Source organism: Thalassophryne amazonica, chromosome 16 (genome assembly GCF_902500255.1).
Source record: "Thalassophryne amazonica chromosome 16, fThaAma1.1, whole genome shotgun sequence".
Lineage (NCBI taxonomy): Eukaryota > Metazoa > Chordata > Actinopteri > Batrachoidiformes > Batrachoididae > Thalassophryne > Thalassophryne amazonica.
This window is the reverse complement of record NC_047118.1, coordinates 59,251,472-59,273,716: the sequence shown is the minus strand read 5'-3', so window position 1 is coordinate 59,273,716 and position 22,245 is coordinate 59,251,472. Positions and strand designations below refer to the sequence as shown.

Sequence of the window (22,245 nt, the reverse complement as noted above, 5' to 3'; positions counted from 1 at the left end):
CCGTATCTTCAGTACCTCTGTAGTTTCCTTTTGGCCTGCCGTATCTTCAGTACCTCTGTAGTTTCCTATTGCCCTGCCGTATCCTCAGGAACCTCGGTAGTTTGTTGTTGCCCTGCTGCATCCTTCAGTACCTCTGTAGTTTGTTTTGCCCTGCTGAATCCTCAGTACCACTGTAGTTGTACCATCGCCCTGCAGTATCCTCAGTAACCTCTGTAGTTTGCTTTAGCCCTGCCGCATTTAAGTACCCTCGTAGTTCCCATTGCCCTGCCGTATCCTCGTACCTCTGTAGTTTGCTTTCACACCCTGCCGCAATCCTCATTACCTGTGTAGTTTGATTTTGCCCTGCTGTATCCTCAGTACTTCTGTAGTTTCTATTTGCCCTTCCGTATCCTCAGTACCGCTGTAGTTTGCGCTTGCCCCGCCATATTCTCAGTACCTGTGTCATTTGTTTTTGCTGTGCTGTATCTTCAGTACCTCTGTAGTTTCCTTTCGCCCTGCAATATCCTCACTTTCGCCCTGCCATATCCTCAGTACCTCTGTAGTTTCCTATCGCCCTGCCGTATCCTCAGTACCTGTGTAGTTTGTTATTGGCCTGCCGTATCTTCAGTACCTCTGTAGTTTCCATTTGGCCTGCCGTATCCTCAGTACCTCTGTAGTTTCCTTTTGGCCTGCCGTATCTTCAGTACCTCTGTAGTTTCCTATCGCCCTGCCGTATCCTCAGTACCTCTGTAGTTTGTTTTGCCCTGCTGCATCCTCAGTACCTCTGTAGTTTGTTTTGCCCTGCTGCATCCTGAGTACCGCTGTAGTTTACCATCGCCCTGCTGTTTCCTCAGTACCTCTGTAGTTTGCTTTAGCCTTGCCGCATTCTCTGTACCTCTGTAGTTTCCCATTGCCCTGCCGTATCCTCAGTACCTCTGTAGTTTGCTTTCACCCTGCCGCATCCTCAGTACCTGTGTTGTTTGATTTTGCCCTGCCGTATCCTCAGTACTTCTGTAGTTTCTATTTGCCCTGCCGTATCCTCAGTACCGCTGTAGTTTGCGCTTGCCCCGCCGTATTCTCAGTACCTGTGTCATTTGTTTTTGCTGTGCTGTATCTTCAGTACCTCTGTAGTTTCCTTTCGCCCTGCAATATCCTCACTTTCGCCCTGCCATATCCTCAGTACCTCTGTAGTTTCCTATCGCCCTGCCGTAGCTTCAGTACCTCTGTAGTTTCCTTTCGCCCTGCCATATCCTCAGTACCTGTGTAGTTTGTTATTGGCCTGCCGTATCTTCAGTACCTCTGTAGTTTCTATTTGCCCTGCCGTATCCTCAGTACCTGTGTAGTTTGATTTTGCCCTGCCGTATCCTCAGTACTTCTGTAGTTTCTATTTGCCCTGCCGTATCCTCAGTACTGCTGTAGTTTGCGCTTGCCCCGCCATATTCTCAGTACCTGTGTCATTTGTTTTTGCTGTGCTGTATCTTCAGTACCTCTGTAGTTTCCTTTCGCCCTGCAATATCCTCACTTTCGCCCTGCCATATCCTCAGTACCTCTGTAGTTTCCTATCGCCCTGCCATATCCTCAGTACCTGTGTAGTTTGTTATTGGCCTGCCGTATCTTCAGTACCTCTGTAGTTTCCATTTGGCCTGCCGTATCCTCAGTACCTCTGTAGTTTCCTTTTGGCCTGCCGTATCTTCAGTACCTCTGTAGTTTCCTATCGCCCTGCCGTATCCTCAGTACCTCTGTAGTTTGTTTTGCCCTGCTGCATCCTCAGTACCTCTGTAGTTTGTTTTGCCCTGCTGCATCCTGAGTACCGCTGTAGTTTACCATCGCCCTGCTGTTTCCTCAGTACCTCTGTAGTTTGCTTTAGCCTTGCCGCATTCTCTGTACCTCTGTAGTTTCCCATTGCCCTGCCGTATCCTCAGTACCTCTGTAGTTTGCTTTCACCCTGCCGCATCCTCAGTACCTGTGTTGTTTGATTTTGCCCTGCCGTATCCTCAGTACTTCTGTAGTTTCTATTTGCCCTGCCGTATCCTCAGTACCGCTGTAGTTTGCGCTTGCCCCGCCGTATTCTCAGTACCTGTGTCATTTGTTTTTGCTGTGCTGTATCTTCAGTACCTCTGTAGTTTCCTTTCGCCCTGCAATATCCTCACTTTCGCCCTGCCATATCCTCAGTACCTCTGTAGTTTCCTATCGCCCTGCCGTAGCTTCAGTACCTCTGTAGTTTCCTTTCGCCCTGCCATATCCTCAGTACCTGTGTAGTTTGTTATTGGCCTGCCGTATCTTCAGTACCTCTGTAGTTTCTATTTGCCCTGCCGTATCCTCAGTACCTGTGTAGTTTGATTTTGCCCTGCCGTATCCTCAGTACTTCTGTAGTTTCTATTTGCCCTGCCGTATCCTCAGTACTGCTGTAGTTTGCGCTTGCCCCGCCATATTCTCAGTACCTGTGTCATTTGTTTTTGCTGTGCTGTATCTTCAGTACCTCTGTAGTTTCCTTTCGCCCTGCAATATCCTCACTTTCGCCCTGCCATATCCTCAGTACCTCTGTAGTTTCCTATCGCCCTGCCGTATCCTCAGTACCTGTGTAGTTTGTTATTGGCCTGCCGTATCTTCAGTACCTCTGTAGTTTCCTTTTGGCCTGCCGTATCTTCAGTACCTCTGTAGTTTCCTATTGCCCTGCCGTATCCTCAGTACCTCTGTAGTTTGTTTTGCCCTGCTGCATCCTCAGTACCTCTGTAGTTTGTTTTGCCCTGCTGCATCCTCAGTACCGCTGTAGTTTACCATCGCCCTGCCGTTTCCTCAGTACCTCTGTAGTTTGCTTTAGCCCTGCCGCATTCTCAGTACCTCTGTAGTTTCCCATTGCCCTGCCGTATCCTCAGTACCTCTGTAGTTTGCTTTCACCCTGCCGCATCCTCAGTACCTGTGTAGTTTGATTTTGCCCTGCCGTATCCTCAGTACTTCTGTAGTTTCTATTTGCCCTGCCGTATCCTCAGTACCGCTGTAGTTTGCGCTTGCCCCGCCGTATTCTCAGTACCTGTGTCATTTGTTTTTGCTGTGCTGTATCTTCAGTACCTCTGTAGTTTCCTTTCGCCCTGCAATATCCTCACTTTCGCCCTGCCATATCCTCAGTACCTCTGTAGTTTCCTATCGCCCTGCCGTAGCTTCAGTACCTCTGTAGTTTCCTTTCGCCCTGCCGTATCCTCAGTACCTGTGTAGTTTGTTATTGGCCTGCCGTATCTTCAGTACCTCTGTAGTTTCCTATCGCCCTGCCGTATCCTCAGTACCTCTGTAGTTTGCATTTGCCCTGCTGTATCTTCAGTACCTCTGTAGTTTCCTATCGCCCTGCCGTATCCTCAGTACCTCTGTAGTTTGTTTTGCCCTGCTGCATCCTCAGTACCTCTGTAGTTTTCTATCGCCCTGCCGTATCCTCAGTACCTCTGTAGTTTGTTTTGCCCTGCTGCATCCTCAGTACCGCTGTAGTTTCCTTTTGCCCTGCCGTATCCTCAGTACCTGTGTAGTTTGCTTTCACCCTACTGTATCTTCACTACCTCTGTAGTTTGCATTTGCCCTAAATCTGTTTCCACCTGCTGTTCTTCCAGTACTTATTTCCTTGTGTGTTGTGCCCTGATCTTGTGCCTTTAAACCAGTTTAAAGATGTTTAAAAACACTTTAAACTAGTCAAAAGTCACTTTAAGACATTTTAAAGTTGGTGAAGAACTATTTAAAACCAGTGAAAAGATTAGATTTGATTTAAATCAATTTAAAGCGGTTCAAAAGTGGTTGACAGAGACAGTTTAAAACTATAGCACTTCATCACAAAATACACCAGATTCAATGTCCGGTCCCATTTTTTTCCTCTGACTGTAACAGGAGGCGGGATGATTGTTCTCACAGTTTGTGTCTGTCTGTTCAGGCAGCAGCAGTGTGACTTGGAAAGATGTTGGAGAATCCATCACCATCCAGTGCAGACTTCTTGAGCCAGATCCAGTGTTCCTGGACCTGCAGAGGGGTCTCGGAATGGAATCCATTTTCTTCCTGGCCAAACCACCATCGGAACCCCAGCACAGACTTCAGTCCACCAGCCTTCAGTCTGATGTGCATAATTTCCCCAGTGTGGATGTTCTCATCACAAACTTGACCTATAAGGACATGGGGCCATACTGGTGTGTTTACAAAAAGATGAAGAACGGCGTCTTGAAAGAGCTGAAAGGTAATGGCTCCGTGATCCTGGTGGTGAGAGGTGAGTCACGACGCCACGTATTTTCTCACTTTCTCACTTTTCACATTTTCTCACTACAACTTTAACATCACACATATGTTGAAAAAGATGGAGAGAGAAGGAAGAAGTGTCTGCTTCAGCTACAAAAGTCCTTCCTGCATTGGTGTATTGAATTGTGACCTTGTTATTTCAGTTTTAGATCGTAAACACTGTTAAATATTTGGAAAACAAGTTTATTTCTCTGATTTAGTCCATTCTGTGCAGAAAGGGTTTCTGTCACAAACAACTGCACCTGCTCTTAATTTTCCATCATCCATCCAGCAGGTGGGAAACATGTTGGATATTGCATAAATGAATCAAAGCTGCTTCATGGATTGATCTGGTGCATCAGTGTTCATTCAATTTTCATGAGTTTGTCCCCACCATATACCTTCATAATTCTTGTGACTTGCAAGATGATAGCATTTGTTGTTTATTATGTTGAGTCAATGCATTCAGACCTCCCAACTTGACTCTCTTGGAGCTGCTCCATTGTTTAAAAGGAACACCGACTATAAATACATGTTTATTCTATATGACTTGTTGTGATATTAGTAACATAACTATGGGACAAAAAATTTGCAAAAATAATGTCAAGTTTTATGATATTTTAAGAAACTTTATTTCTACATAGGTCGCCATTTATTGTTTTGTAACGCAATGCATTCTGGGTAGTGACGTCAAACGGGGGCAGAGCTTCCCGTGTTTACATTACAACTAGTGGCGATTAGCAACAATGAGCTCCTCTGTTCACTCTTTTCAGTTCGAACCAGAGCGTGATCTGCAGTGTGAGGAAGAGAACTTTGAAAATGCTGTCAGAAATGAAGATCAGCGCTCTGATCAAGCAAGAGTTGGCCATTGTAGGTGGTGTCTGCTTGCTGATGCAGACAGAGAAAGAGAGCATCTGCTGCTCTTTCGCGTGTTTTAGTCGTATTTTCACTAGTTACTCGTGGACGATTTTTCTTCTTGTGAGGAAATATGACGGGCACTGCATCTGGTTTAAGACGTCGTTTGTATCCAGAAACACCAACAAGCTCCCTCATTAGCTGAGGTCGATGAAAGGCCTCAAATGCATCCGCGCTGAAGTGACGTGAGCACAGCCGCGGGTCTTTCGGCAGCTGCACTCTTCCACAAGCATCCTTCCACTTTTTCCTTAACTTTCTTTCTTTTGGAAAGCAATGAAGGCTTACCTCGCTTTCTTTGTTGCCCTTAGACTGAAAATTGCATCCAAAAGCTGCGCAATGTGGCATTTTATCTCTGTAGAAGAACTAGCTTTAACACTGTTTTCACTTGCATGAAAGATTTCAGAAACCTTTCCACGTCATCACCCCCAGAATGCATTGCGTAGGCAAAAACATGGCGGCCACGTTGTATTTAAATACGTGATAAATAAACGCTATTTTATATCATTCAAGACTTGTTTATGCACTTCTAACTATATATTATAATAGCAGACGTCAGTGTTTCAATTTTTTGACAAATTTGATGTTATAGTCGGGGTTCCTTTTAAATAAATAATGTGATTAGTACCATTAGGCAGTGTACAAAATTTCAACATTGTATCTTGGTTAGTTTGTGAGATATTGTGGCTTGAATAACTAGATTCATTGACGTTTTCAGGAACTGTTAAAAAACAAGATGTTTTCATTTACTGCATTGAAGGTCCACAATTGCACATTTGTCAGTTTACGGTTTGTTAAATCTATGGAGAAAAATGGTGCTTTGGAGTATTTTTGGCCCTCTGTGTCTCCACGGTTAATTATATCACATCTTTCCAATTCATGTTTTATGTGTTTGGTCATTAAGACATACCAGTGATATAAAACATTTTATGGTTGGCCTTGTCATTCATGAGCGATATGCATTTGAAATATGGGCAGTCCTTTTCATTTTTCTTACAGCATAAATCAAGTTAAATTTAATTTTAGTCAAATATATAATTACTGAAATAGTACTTCAATATTAGACATAAATGCAAAAGTTTGAAAGATGTGTCATTATTAAATGTGCGGATACAGACGGGCAAAAATGCTCCAAAGCCTAAACACATTTTTTTTTTTCCCCCAGAGATTTCAACTGGACATCAACTGATAAATATGAAGACATCTTGTACCTAAGATAAATTTCTGAAAATTTCATGCATGTAGCTTAGTTCACAAGATATGGCTTATGGAAACTGGTAGTGCACACACACACACACACACACACACACAGACACACACACACACAAATATAATATATATATATATATATATATATATATATATATATATATATATATATATATATATATATATATATACACACACTCCTGTAGCACTCATTGTTACTGTACATTCAGTGTAAGCCCCCCAACAATGCCAATATTTTGTACACTGCACATTCATGACATTCATTTTTGACAGTCACTGTAAAAACCTCAACTCAAAAACTTAAGTTTTTGTTAAGTAATTTTGTTAGTAATTTTGTTAACTTGTTTTGTTAAGTACTTGCTGACTTAAAAACATAAGTAAATTCAACTCACATTGTTATGTTGACACATGTAAAATTAATTTCATTGAACTGGCTTACAACCTTGAGTTGCAATGCCAACTGGCAGGGCGATTTCAACTTAACTGAAGTTAAGTTGAAATGTCATACCTCATTATGTTAAGTGGAAGTAAATTCTATTGAGACTATCACTTTTTACAGTGTATTAAGCAAATCTGAGATGGTCTTCTTCTGAAATTTGTGGCTCGTGTTATAATAAAAATTAGTTTCATCAACCCAGGACAGTGTTGACGTAATTTAATTTTTTTGTTTGTTTTGGGAAAGGAGTGGGGTGCGTGGGTGGGGGGCTTTCAGTTTCAATTTGGCAGAAATTTTCCCCGGATGCCCTTCTGCACACAACTCCAGTGATACATGAAAAAAAATTTGCAGCTCCTGGTGTTCCTAAGCGGCCTCCCAACCACGTACTGATCAGGAGCTATACTCTGCATAAGATGACATCTGGTGTGCACAGAGGTGCATGGCTGCAGCCCAGCACAATATGCAAATAATTGTGCAATGTATTATTTTTATTTTAAATATTGAAAACCATTTTGTTAAAGTGCTTACTGTAATAGCATCGCACAAGGAAATATTCACCATAAATGTGTACCTCAAATAAATAAATAAATAAATCCAAAGAAATGCTCGATGCCTCTTACATAATTATGATGCTGTAGTAAATTAAAAAATTTTACTCGCTGCAGATACGGTACAGAGATGTGGCGCACCAGAAAATGAGCCAGTTTCCAACACTCTGGTCATGGTGTCTTTTGTGATCTCTGCTACCCTGTTGCTTGGCATCATTGCTGCCATCTTCATTTTCATCATCAAGGTAATGTGTTTTTACTATGTGTGTGTCAGCATCTTGATGTGACTCATGAAACTGAGTAGAATCTTATCTCAGGGCTGGTTTTCATTTATTACTCAGCATTTACTGTACATCATACATTTGCTGTGAAACTAAATTAGCTCGGCAAGAAATAGTCACACTTCCCTGGTGTGGCTTATTTGGTAGTCTGCTGGAGAAAAGCAGAAATATTTTGGATGATTTCACCGTCATGTTTAGATTTGCGTGTAATAAGTGTTAATTAATTAGTAACAAGGCCCTGACATGGTGCCTGTTAATGTGCTATTGGCACTAGATAAGTGCTGTTAATAATAGAATATTAAACATGTTGGTTCTATAAGTATTGCTTTATATTAAGAGCCTTGTAATAAGCATTAGTTAATTAGTAATAATGCCCTCATAAGGTCTTAGAAAGTGCTTATGTATTTGCCTCTTCATCTCGCTACATCCTGCCTTCTCAGCTAGCTATAGTCTTGCCTCCATTGCGAGCTGCAGCGCGGTCTGCCTCCTTATGCTAGTTATTCACCTTTTTCAGCCCCACCCACTATTACAACAGAGGTATTTCCATTTTGTCTTAGGACTTCCGGTGAGCAGTGTTTTCAATATAGAACAACGGAAGATATCACACGGGTAGAAACAAAAACCTTCTTGAAAAGCTCAAAGGGAACAACTCTGGCTCACCCACGGGTCATAACAGAGTAGGAAGATGACATGAAAAAGTGGCCCTGGATTATGTATACCGATATTTTTAACTTTTTTGTGTTGTCACTTGGCGTGGTCGGTTTGGCTATGAGGAACTATAAAAGCACCCAAGCCTACCAATATCTCCTTGAATCAAGTTAAAATACTACCCGACAAGTAGTATCACTGTAATGCCAAGATTACGTAACGCCAGAAAATAAGTAAATTAGATAGCAGCTAACGCTACAAACACAGCTTACCCATTTGTCTCACTAGCATCCACTGTGGCTTCTTCAACGGAGCGTTATAGTCCAACCATTTCTCTGGGTAAGGATGCAGTGATGTAGGTTATTTCTCCATAAAATAAAAAGAACAGACATAGGGATGTTTGTGTGGATTTTTCAAATTCAGCGCCTTTAACTAGCACCGGAGATACTCATCTTTCGATGGAGGAGGGAACAAGTTAAATGTTGGTCCACAGCACTCAGATCTCTTCTTTCCATATTCAAAATATCATTCTGAAAGCGATAGTTTCCTCTTCGTCCAGTTGTGGCACCAACGAACTGAACAATTAATGCTGCTCATGTTCGGACACTTCTAGCGTACTGTGTTCCCACGTAGCTAATCGTCAAACACAGTGGCAAACCAGACGTTGCTTGCCCAAATGAAGCCACCCACCCTGACTTCCTGAATAAGGTGAATAGCTTGGGCCTCCAGAGATAGTTGCACCCATAGTCTGTATACAGTGCCTCCGGAAAGTATTCACAGCGTTTCACTGTTTCCACTTTTTTTTTTAATGTTAATGCCTTATTCCAAAGTGGAGTAAAAAACTTTTTTCCTCAACATTCTACACACAAAACCCCATAATGACAATGGAGAAAAAAAGTGTTTTTTTTCCCTAAATTTTCACACATATATATATATATATATATATATATATATATATATATATATATATATATATATATATATATATATACGAGGTCTGTCCAAAAAGTATCAGACCTTTTTATTTTTTTCAAAAACCATATGGATTTGAATCATGTGTGCTTGCATGAGCCAACCTTGAACCTTCATGCGCATGCGTGATTTTTTTCACGCCCATCGGTTGCATCATTCGCCTGTGAGCAGGCTTTGTGTGAGCACTGGTCCTCCCCTCTCGTTGGATTTTCATTGTGAGGTGGAACGATTTGGAGCTTTGCTGCATCAAATTTTTCTAGAAACTGTGAGACAGCCAGGTGGAAACCATTCGGAAGATTCAGGCGGCTTTCGGTGACAATCCTATGGGCATCACACAGATTAAGGAGCCTTACAACCGGTTTAAAGACGGCGCACAATGGCGGAGGGTGCGCCGCGCTCCGATCGGCCATTGACATGCTGAAACGACCAGATCATTTCCAAAGTGAACGCTGTGTTGATCCGGGATGTCGTCTGACTACCAGAGAAATTGCAGAAGAGGTGGACATCAGCACTTTTTTGGCACATTCCATTGTTACAGGAGATTTTGTAATGAAAGACGTGCGGAAGTTGGAAGTCTCGCAGGACATGTTGTGACATGTCCAGCTCTTACACAATTCCTCGGATACTTACTCGACTGAAAAGCCACCGAAAGCCATTTGAATCTTCCGAATGGTTTCCACCTGGGTGTCTCTCACAGTTTCTGGAAAAATTTGATTCAGCGCTGCTCCAATCGTTCAGACATTTTCCTCAAAATGAAAATCCAACGAGGGGGGGGGACCAGTGCTCACTCATAGCCTGCTCACAGGCAAATGACGCAACCGACAGGCGTGAAAAAACTCACACATGCACACGAAGGTTCAAGGTTGGCTCATGCAAGCACACATGATTTAAATCCATAAGGTTTTTGAAAAAAATAAAAAGGTCTGATACTTTTTGGACAGACCTCGTATATATATATATATATATATATATATATATATATATATATATATATATATATATATATATATATATATATATATATATATATATATATATATATATAAAGAAATCTTGTACATAAATATTCACAGCCTTTGCCATGAAGCTCAAAATTGAGCTCATGGGAATTCTCTTTCCACTGATCATCCTTGAGATGTTTCTACAGCATAATTGGAGTCCACCTGGGGTAAATTCAGCTGATTGGACATTATTTGGAAAGGCACACACCTTTAAAATGCATTTTACAATTTTGAGGCGCCATCCTATTTTGAGGATCTACCTCAAAATATAAAAGTATAGATTCCAGATTGAACCCATTAATTGCAATAAGTTTAATTTTAAATAGTTCTTAATTTCCCCTCATACCCTCTGTGTAATTTGGTGACATTATTTTTACTAATATACCACATAAGGCCTCTGTAACCATTATTCATTTAACCCTGTCTTGTATTCTTGATGTAATTGCTGCCCTTAAATGTAACATATCTCACATATCCATCATATCACCCAAAGTTAATATAATTATAATAATGATAATATTTGTTGCAGGTCCGTCCCAACCATTTTTGTGCAAATATGTTCCTGTAATATTTCTTATTTTTTACTTAAAAATACTTAAAAATTTTGGGGCTCCATCCTAGGATCTACCTAAAATGTAAAAGTAGATTCCACACTGAACCTATTAACTGCAACAACTTTAGTTTTAAAAAGTTTTAAAAGTTGATTTTACTCATCTGTTTTGCAAAGTAGAGAACCTGGCTTTCAATTCTGTGCACTAGAATACTTTGGGTGTTGTATTTTAGTTGTAATAATGCAAAGTTTGGAAATCAGCAGACTGTTGACTAACCAAAACCAATTATTTTACAACACACTGATGAGATTATTTGTTGCTGTGCCAGGGTAAGGTGCAGGGCACCGCTGTGAAACCCAGGCGGGCCGCCAACAATGACGTCTATGAGGACATGCGCGGGACCATCAGACGATGAAGCCATCAGCCTTTGTGGAAGTGCCATGGATTCTTCTGAGCAGTGATTTGGGAACTTTGCACCCCTAAAAGTGTCACACTGTAGTTATTCAGAATGTTTCTGAATGTTGTTCTGAATTGTACAGATTGTGAAAAATGTATACAAGTAAAAGATGTGAGAGAATAATGAGTGTAGAACAGCAGATGGGTAAACTATAAGGATGGATGGTCTGCCAGAGGTTTCATGCACCTGGTTTGACGGTGTATACAATGCAATGATTTCAAATTGTGTAACTGTCACTTTGTGCCTCTAATTCATGTAGATATGGTTTCATTATTTTTCAGGCCTATCTGATTTGTGGGTTTAGCAGTTGTGATCAGAAGTTTACATACATCCATTATGGACCTGAAGCTCACGAGAATGAGTGTTCACATAATTACTCACTGGAACACACTGCAAGTGTCCCGTCGACATGCGTGTCTCACGCAGAAGTCATACTTTTGTGTATTTACACTGAACTGTGTTTCAGTTTAATCTTTCAGCATCTTTTGTCTTTGATAATTATTTTTATTTCACATGGTATCTTCTGTGATCTCTTTTGTTTTGATGTAATTTTTATCGAACACATTTAGTTTGGGCTTTAGTTTTGTGAGTGCATGCTTTTTTTTAACTTCTTCTCTGAAAGCACACCTTTTTGCCAAACATTTTAAAACCTATTAACTTAAAAAATAAATATGAATACATATAAACTCACCACCAGCATTAATTTTGTGAGATTATTATTATAATCCCGATGCTATGGGTCACAGAGCTCCGCTGGAGTGCTGTGAAGGGTAAAAAGAGACTTCTTGTAACTCGAAAGCAGTCATGACTTTTTTCAGTCACTGAAACATTTCTATTCCTCATGTTGTTGAATTATTTTCCAGTTATAGAAACTTCAGTAAAAGGTATTAATTATTTAATGATGCCAAAAAGATTTAACAGATCATTCTTTTGTGTATTTTAGCTGCGTGCTGTTCACGGTGTGCAGGGAAAAAAAATAGACACCTGGTCTATTCTGTAGAAGGGTTTGGTACTTGATGCAGCACATGCATCTGGGACATGTCTGTGAAGTTTCTGGAATGCTTCCCTCATGCAATCTTCGAGGTTTAATCTGTAAACACAGATGCCTCAATGAAAATCAACACACAGTGCAGCTGCTATACGAGGTCTACTAGAAAAGTATCCTACCTTTATATTTTTTTCAAAAACTATATGGATTTGAATCACGTGCGATTACATCAGCCAACCTTGAACCTTCGTGCGCATGCGTGAGTTTATTCACGCCTGTCGGTTGCGTCATTCACCTGTGGGCAGGCTTTGAGTGAGGTGTGATCGACCCCTCTCGTCGGATTTCTTTTGTCTGGGAACTTCCTGAGAGACTGGCGCTTTGCTTGATCAAAATTTTTTCAGAACCTGTGAGGCACATCGAAGTGGACACCATTCGAGAAATTCAGCTGGTTTTCGGTGAAAATTTTAACGGCTGATGAGAGATTATGGAGTGTTACTGTCACTTTAAGGACTTCCCACGGAGAGGGATGTCGCGCAGTGCTCCCAGGTGCCGTCGTCAGCCTGTTTCGAGCTGAAAACCTCCAAATTTAAGCCTCTGTTGACCCAGGACATCGTGAGAGAACAGAGAACTTTCAGAAGAGGTCGGATCAGCAGTTTATCCGGACATTCCACTGTTAAAGGAGATTTTGTAATGAAAGACGTGCGGACGGATTGGTGCGTCGGCAGGCAGCCAGCGCAGCGCGCCGCCACAGGAAAAACACCTCCGTGTTTATAACCATTTATAAAAACCAGACGGATTTTGATGGCTTTCAGTTGAGTGAGTATCTGAGAAATTGTTTAACAGCTGGACAGTTCCAACTTGTCCTTAAGGCTTCCAACGGAGGTGTTTTTCCTGTGGTGGCGTGCCGCGCCAGCTGCCTGCCGACGCGCCAATCCGTCCACACGTCTTTCATTACAAAATCTCCTTTAACAGTGGAATGTCCAGATACACTGCTGATCCCCACCTCTTCTGAAAGTTCTCTGTTGTCTCACGACGTCCTGGATCAACAGAGGCTTAAATTTGGAGGTTTTCAGCTTGAAACAGGCTGACGACGGCGCCTGGGAGTGCTGCGCGACATCCCGCTCTGTGGGAAGTCCTTAAAGTGACAGTAACACTCCATAATATCTCATCAGCCGTTAAAATTTTCACCGAAAACCAGCTGAATTTCTTGAATGGTGTCCACTTCGATGTGCCTCACAGGTTATGAAAAAATTTTGATCAAGCAAAGCGCCAGTCTCTCAGGAAGTTCCCAGACAAAAGAAATCCGACGAGAGGGGTGGACCACTCCTCACTCAAAGCCTGCCCACAGGCGAATGACGCAACCGACAGGCATGAAAAAACTCACACATGCGCACGAGGGTTCAAGGTTGGCTGATGTAATCACACGTGATTCAAATCCATATAGTTTTTGAAAAAAATAAAAAGGTCGGATACTTTTCTAATAGACCTCATATGTGATGCTTGCAGTGTGTCCTTTTCATGGGGTTGAATAATTTTTTTGGGGGAAAAAAAAACAACAGAAATTGTTTCATAATCGATATATTAAAAGCCAAGTGGCCTCTGTGTACGTCTGCGTACATGCATGCATGTAAGTGTATGGCTTTGATCACGGAGAAACTGGGGAGAGCTGACATTTGCCGTTTGGTATGTTTATGTATTTTGTGTCAAGGATGAATGGCGCCAAAACTGAATTTATAGGACTAATAGTTTTGGTGAAACTACAGATATTAGCTAATAACAGTGAACAAAGGACATTGATAATTACATCCTGGACTCACATGGCATTCTAGCAGGGGACGGTAAATCATATATATATTAAACGCAAATTGGCCCCTGTATACATGTGTGCATGCGTGTGTGTGTGTACCTTCGATCACGGACAAACTGGGGAGCTGGAGTTAGAACGATTCAAGTTAGACCTCAAGAATTTTTAGAAGAGGAAATCAACCCTTTTACGAGGGTTGTATTTCCTGTTAATTACATAGATTTTTAATGTTAATTTACTGTCTTAATGTATTTAGAAATGTTTTAGGTTCTTGCTATAATACACACTTATTATTATATTTTGTTATTACTTCTGTTTTGTCATTTGATTTTTAAATGGACAACAATGGAAATAAATGTTTTCACTTTTTTGTGTCATCCATGTATTTTTAATGTATTTCCAGTTATATTATGCACTTACAGTGAACTTACTAAATAAAATCACACATGCGCACACACTCACACTTTAATATAAGATGATTTACTGCCCCTTGCTGGAATGGTGTGTTCGTCCAGAAGCAAAGTTAGATAATATCTGTAATTTCTCCAAAACCATTAGTCCTATCAATGTTTTGGTGCCGTTCATCCTTGACCCAAAATGCATAAACATACCAAACGATAAATATCAGCTGCTCACACGCAGATCTTTTTGTTTTTCTGCATTCTGCTGCAAGCATTTGTGTTTACTTTACAAATAGTCAGTGTCTGCTGCAAGCAGGTGCTTTAAATTTTTACACACCTACAAACAGAAATGGTGACGGAAGACTTCAAAAGCAAACGGAAAATATTCACCTTTTTACAAATTACAATATTTTATTCAACAACTGAAGGTTTCTTTTTGTAGATTTGGAAGTATTTGGTGACTCCTGTTTGCAGCATTATGACAGTGTAACAAACAAGATGGTTAATTTCTGACGGCAAACAGGAACGATACTTGATTGTGAAGGTTGGAAAGATTATTAAAAAAATACTCTTTATAGGTTTCATTGTGCAAATTTAGTAAATTATTCATTAAGGTTGCAACTGCCAATGATTTCATATCAAATAGTTAAAAAAGCAAACAAATAAAAACAAAAACAGCTGTTCATTTATTTTACTACCTAAACATGCCTCAAAGTTCATACCATCTCCATCTGACAAATCTATGAATGTAAAAATAATCTGAATTACTTACCTGTAAATAAACATTGAGAAATTGATTATGGAGAATGAGAAGCATTACATATTTATTTCCTTCAATGTTTGTGCAACAATTTTAGCTAATATCTTTTGATGTATACAGCATAATAGCGTGGTTACCACTGCTGCCTCATAGAGAGAAGGTAATTGGAGTCCTTCTTGCCTGATCCTTTCTGAGTGGGGGCTGTATGTTCTCTCCATCTTTGCATGGGTTCATTCTTTGTGCTCTGACTTCCTCCCACTTCCAAAGACATGCAAGTTGGATGAACTGGAACCTATAAATTCACTGTAGGTGAAAGTGTTATAGAGGAGCATGTACCTGCCTCTCGCCCATTAACTGTTGGGATAGGCATCAGCTCCCCCGACACTTAATTGGAATAAGAAGGTATAGAAAATGAATGAATGAATCACTTTGATGCGCTGTCTGTTTCAGAACTTGTGTTCATATCTGCTTAGTTATGTGATTGACAGAGCAATAACCTGCTTCTACGGTATTCTTTTGTTCTCTCTCCCCACAGAATCCCATTTTGTAAACAGCTTTTGTACCAAGTCACTTTTTATGTACCTTTTATAATTAAAAATGGTTTGGGACTTAATTTAAGCATAGTCTTTAAATCAACTCACCAGCAACTTGGACAGAATAAGCACTTCCCAAATTGTTCATTTATAGAGTCATTAATACGAATAACAAATAAACGCTTTTACATTAAAGTGGGTTCACACTGTGACATCTATTTTATATACTGCAGTGCTTGGCAAGAAGTAAATGGACTGCATTTATACAGGGCTTTTCGATCTGCATCAGACACTCAAAGTGCTTTACAATAATGCCTCACATTCACCCCAATGTCAGGTATTCAACCCCTTGGTATTTCACACATTTTAATTTATGTCAGTTCAAATGCAAAAAGTAAATCAGGCTTCTCAGTATAAAAATTTCTAAATTGATCTTCCTGAAAGTCAAACTCAATGCAAATCTCTACAACTTGATATAAATTAATTAAAAATATAAAAAGATGATGGGTTGCATAAGTAATCAGCCCCTTTGGTATAATTCCTGTAAATAATTGGTTTTATTGCCAGTTTTCTTCAGACGAGTTAGGGGATGGATACATGATCATTTACTAAAAAGCACCTTAAGGACTCTCAGACTATGAGAAATAAAATTCTCTGGTCTGATGAGACAAAGATTGAACTCAGTGTGAATGCGAGGCACCATCCCTACAGTGAAGCATGGTGGTGGCAGCATCATACTGTAGGGATGTTTTTCAGCAGCAGGAACTGGGAGACGAGTCAGGATTGAGGGGAAAAATTAATGCAACAACGTACAGAGACATCCTGGATGAAAACCTGCTCCAGAGTGCTGTTGACCTCAGACTGGGGCGACGGTTCATCTTTCAGCAGGACAATGACCCAAAACAAACCAACTCAGCTGGCTCCTTTCAACACAAAGCAGCAGTGGCTCTACTCCGAGTTCCTCATGGATGGCCGAGCTTCTCACCCTATCTCTAAGGGAGACACCGGCCACCCTCCGAGGGAAGCCCATTTTGGCCGCTTGTACCCGTGATCTAGTTTTTTTGGTTTAGTTTACTTTATTAGATTATTTAAGGGACAATGTACAGCATCATTAAACTCAATGAGACAGCGATGAGTTGCACCAGATTATAGCTAAATAGCTCATTTCCATCCACAGTCCCTGGGTACATCAAATAATTTAACAATGAAATTGCATGATATTCTAAAATTCCTCTGCCACAATAAATCGCTTTCACAGGCAAACAAAGTCAGACCATATCACAGTCAGTCACAATCAGATCATATCACATACATTCATCTACCACAAAACAATTCACCATTCTCTACACAATACTAATCAATTTCATTTCTACTAGTATTTACAACACAGCTTAAGTTACTTTAAAATCCATGTCCCCTAGAGGCTGTACTATTTCACATGTAAATCACAAAACAAAATAGATTGTATGTAAGAAAACATGGAAATAACACTGAACAATTTCTTGCACAGACTAAAAAAAAAAAGAAAAACAGACTCAGAGTCAATGCTGGCAGGTCTGACCATTCAACAGCCACTTTTTTAAATTCACTGGTGAAAATAAAATTATTTATTTGGCTTTTTAGTACAGTAGGAAGATTGTTCCATTCTTTAATCGCTCTATATGAAAAGCTGTCTGTGCAAAAGTTGTTTTACATTTTGGAACAGTACACTGCCCCCTGGTAGTGGAGCGTGTACTTCTGTTTGTCACTTGAGACGTTAACTGGACAAAGTTCTGAAGAGGAGCAGGTGCAGAGTTATTTATAATTCTGCGCACTAATCGGATACTAGTCATTCTTTGAATGTTTTCAAAATTCAACAATCTGTATTTTTCCAGAACATGGCAGTGATGGTGCTGCCTTGTTCTCCGGTCCAAAATTTTTAAGGCTTGTTTATGAATGGATTCTAACGGCTTCAAAGTGGTTTTATTTCCTTGTGACCAGCATGATACAATAACATCTAGACATTATCATTACGTTAAAATAAGTTTTTGCTGCTTCCAAAGTTAGAGAGTTCCTGATATATTTAAAAGTTGCTATATTAAATTTAAGTCTGTGACACATTTGTTTTACATTTATTTTTAAATGTAAGTGAAGGATCTAAGATAATGCCTAGGTATTTATATTCTGTTACATTGTCAATCTGCTCCCCATTTACATACACATTTGGAAAGTTACACTTTTTTGATTTGCTGTAAAAATACATAGTGGATGTTTTCTTTGTGTTTAAAAAGTTAAGCTTGACTCTAATAGCCACACCGCACGTTACCCATGGCCTCAGTCAGTTTAGTAGCTACCTGCTCAGCGTCTCTCCCCCAAGTATAAATGACTGTGTCATCTGCATACATTTAAATATAAATATCCTCCTGTATCACAGATGGCAAGGCGTTTACATAGAGGGAGATGAGCAAAGGACCCAAACGGAACCCTTGGGGAAGGCTGATGTCAGCGGCTAAGATAGAGGATGTAGTATCATTAATACGAACACATTGAGAATGGTCTGACAGATAAGATTTTAACCAGGTCAGAATATTCACAGACAGTTTGAATTTAGTTAATTTAGAGAGAAAAACCAGGTGACTGACTGTGTCAAAGGCCTTTCGTAGATCTAAAAAAGTTCCGCCTACTCCTCCTCCATTATCCAGATGTTTTTTTTATGTTTTCGACAAGGAGGCAGCAAGCTGTTTCTGTTGAGTGGTTTGTCCTCAACCCAAACTGCATAGGATGTAGCAGGTCTTCAGCCTCGAGATGTTCAGTGAGTTGCTCAGCTACAGCCTTTTCAAGAACCTTTCTCACAGCTGGGAGAATACTAATGGGTCTGTCGTCGTTAATGTCTTGTTTACCCCCTGTTTTATGGATAGGAATGACAATTGCTGTTTTTAAAGTCTTTGGGAATATATTTTCCGCTTTGGATTGATTTACAAGTCTGGTGATCGGAACTGTTAAGCTGTCTTTGTAAGGTTTTATGAAAAGGGTATCTAGTCCATGAATATCCTGACACCGTGAGCTAGACAGTGAAGTGAGGATTTTGTATACTTCTATACCATTGGTCAAAGTAAAATTTAGCTCATTCATATTGTGCATGCAAAACTGTTTACATGTAGTTTGTGGGAACTTCTGACTGAGCATTTGAACTGATTCAGTAAAATAATGATTAAAAGAATCTCCAGTGGTGAGATTATCAGATATAACTGTGTCATTCAAATTCAGTGTTATGTTATAGTCCCTTGTTTGTCCTCTTCCTGGTAGTTTATCAATGCTTTTCCACAACTGTTTAATATTTCCTTTCGCAGCTTTAATTAATTATAAGTAAAAAATTGGCTTTTGCTTTCTTTATCTGCACTGTAACCTTATTCCTTAGGCTTTTAAAATTCATTCTATCCATAATATGTCCCATTTTGGGAGATATTTTAAGTGCTGAATCCCTTTTTCCTCATAAGAGCCCAGATAGTTTCATTCAGCCAGGATATGTGTCTTACAAGGTTGAGTTACAGTGTATTTAAGAACTATTTGTTTAATTTCAGACAAACGTTCATCACATGACCGGTTTTCCCAGCTAACAATATTATTCCATGGGATGTTCTTTAGTTCGTTTTCCAAAAGTGCCCTACTTCTTTTGGGAATAAAAGATGTCCTCCTTTTTTATTGTGAGCATCTTGTATCCTTATGCCTAGTTTTTGATAGTTTACGTACTAATAGCGTGAGATTATGATCAGACATTCCTATTAAGAGGTTCTAGATTTTTTTAATACGGTCCGGCTTAGTACTGAAAATTAGATCCAATAGAGTTTGAGAGGAACTGGTTATTCTTGTCGGTTTGTTCATTAATTGCATCATATGATATTTATCCTTAAGTTTTCTCCGACGTATTTTATTGAACCAGTCCAAATTGAAATCATCCATTAGAATGAGCTCTTTACCACTGTACAATTTTAAAATATTTGCCAATGAGTCAAAAAAGATATCTTTAGATGTAGGCGGTCTGTCTATGGCAACTACAAAGAAAGACATGTCAGGGGATAATGTAATTTTCATCCCGACACACTCGAGACAATACACTGGTAAGGCAATTTCTGTGCTGTTAATGCTTTCCTTAACATAAATCATAATACCACCCCCTCTGCCACTTAGTCTGTCATTTCTGTAGATTTTATATCCCGGTACTGTAAACAAGGCAGGAGGAGTTGTTGGTGTTAACGAGGTTTCAGACAGACACAAAAAAATCAAGATTGGAATCTGACAAGAGGAGATGGAGTTGTTCTGATTTACAGACAGCACTTCTGATGTTAAGATGCCCCCCCAGAAGCCCCTTAGTTTTTAACTTGGGTTCCCACAGTATCTTTGCATGATTCGCCATTTGAAATATTTTAAAGATCTGTTGTTTCTGCATTGCAACGTTGGAATCCAGCATCAGTGATTTACCAGTTTTTCTGGATGTAGTGTGATAGTTGCTTAATTTGGCGTTTTGGTCGTGAGTTGTCCACTGGACCACGTGTCCATGGCACAACTCTGTCGGATGGACTGTGGTCGCGTAGGTGGTGATTGATGACTGGGTGCTACTGGAGCCCACAGGTCGCACCTCTGCCAGGGCGGCTTCCTCCACTGGTGGTGCTAACCCCTCTGCTAACCCCGTTGGAAAAGATGGAGGTCTTGCGTCTGCTGGGCTGTTAGCCATAGGCGCGACCCCATTGCCGGCCGCTAGTGGCATTAGCTCCCCTGCTAACACCGCTGGAGAAGATTAAGGTCTCACATCTGCTGGGCCAGTGGTCGTAGGTGCGACCCTGCTGTGGGCCACTGGTAGTGTTAACTCCCCTGCTAATACTGCTGGAGAAGATGGAGGTCTTGCATCTGCCGGACTGTTAGCCGTGGGCACGACCCCGTCAAGGGCCGCTGGTGGTGTTAGCTCCCCTGCTAACGGTGCTGGAGAAGATAGAGGTCTCGCATCTGTTGGGCTGTTAGCCATAGGTGCGACCCCATTGCGGGCGACTAGTGGCATTAGCTCCCCTGCTAACATCGCTGGAGAAGATGAAGGTTTCACATCTGCTGGGCCATTGGCCATAGGCACGACCCTGCCGCTGGCCACTGGTAGTGTTAGCTCCCCTGCTAGTACCACTGGAGAAGGCGGAGGCCTCGCATCTACTGGGTTGTTAGCCATAGGCGCGACCCCATCAAAGGCCTCTAGTTACGTTAACTCCCCTGCTAACCCCAGTGTAGAAGATGGAGGCCTTGTGACTGCTGGGCTATTAGCTGTAGGTGCAACCCCGACGTGGGCAACTGATGGCATTAGCTCTCCTGCTAATATCGCAAAAAAAGATGGAGGCCCTGTGGCTACCGGGCTGTTAGCCGTAGGTGTGACCTTATCACGGGCCACTGGTGGCGTTAGCTCCCCTGCTATCACCATTAGTGGTGTTAGCTCCCCGGCTAGCAGTGCTGGTGGAGGCCCCTGGAATGCTAGGCTGTTAGCCTTAGGCACGACTCTGTCTGGAGCCGCCAGTCCGCTGATAGTCAGTGTTGGCGCTGGTAGAAGAGCCCATTCAAACCCTAGGCGGATCGCAGGAACTGCTGGTCCACTGCTACAGGCTTTGCGGGTAGCTACGCCATGCCAGGTCCCATGCTCATTCAGGTCAGCCGCTACGTCAGTGTGATGGAATGGACCAGGGCACGTCCCCAGATAGTAGGAGGGACATTATTATCAGAAATGCGTGGCTCTGCTGTGACTTAGGCGCGTGGTCCCAGAGCACTTTGTTGAACGACTGCCGAGTTGTGATTGAATGAGGGTGGTGGGTAGGACATATCTCCCAAAGCTAAGATGTTTATTTACTTGTTTTTTTTTTTAGTTTTTATTTCACAGCATAGTTTTAAACTGCTGTTTAGGTAGTGTCCATTTAAAATGTGTCCAGTGTCGATATAGTAAGAGATACTTGTGAACAGTGCACAACTGAAGAGAGCTGCTGCAATACCTGTCACACCTGGTGCAGCCATCTTGAAAGCCGTAAATTGTGACCCAACCCTCATGACCATAGGTGAGAGTAGGAACGAGGATTGACCAGTAGATTGAGAGCTTCGCCTTTTGGCTCACCTTTTCATCACAACAGTATGGTAGAGCGAATGCAATACCACCCCGCTGCGCCGATTCTTTGGCCAATCTCACGCTCCATTGTCCCCTCACTCATGAACAAGACCCCGAGGTACTTTTCTTCCTTCGCCTGGGGCAAGACCGTATTCCCTACCTGGAGTAGGCAATCCATTGGTTTCCTGCTCAGAATCATGGCCTCAGATTTAGAGGTGCTGATCCTCATCCCAGCCACTTCACACTTGGCTACAAACTGATCCAGTGAGTGTTGGAGGTCACAGGCTGATGAAGCCAACACAACCACATCATCTGCAAAAAGCAATGATGAGAACCTGAGTCCACCAAACTGGAAAACCTCCTCCTCCTGACTACGTCTCGATATCCTGTCCA

General features: G+C 41.2%; 1 protein-coding gene across 1 annotated transcript in view; it reads left to right on the top strand.

Annotated features, from left to right (window-relative positions):
- The window catches only part of LOC117528487, a 24,460-nt gene extending 12,507 nt beyond the window's left edge, over positions 1 to 11,953 (top strand). Inside the window, exons 2-4 of the mRNA XM_034191120.1 lie at positions 3,890 to 4,216; positions 7,468 to 7,595; positions 11,132 to 11,953. Of these exons, the coding sequence (XP_034047011.1) occupies positions 3,890 to 4,216; positions 7,468 to 7,595; positions 11,132 to 11,218 (542 nt within the window). The 3' untranslated portion in view covers positions 11,219 to 11,953. The remainder of the gene's footprint in view (positions 1 to 3,889; positions 4,217 to 7,467; positions 7,596 to 11,131) is intronic.
- Positions 11,954 to 22,245: the final 10,292 nt, after the last annotated feature.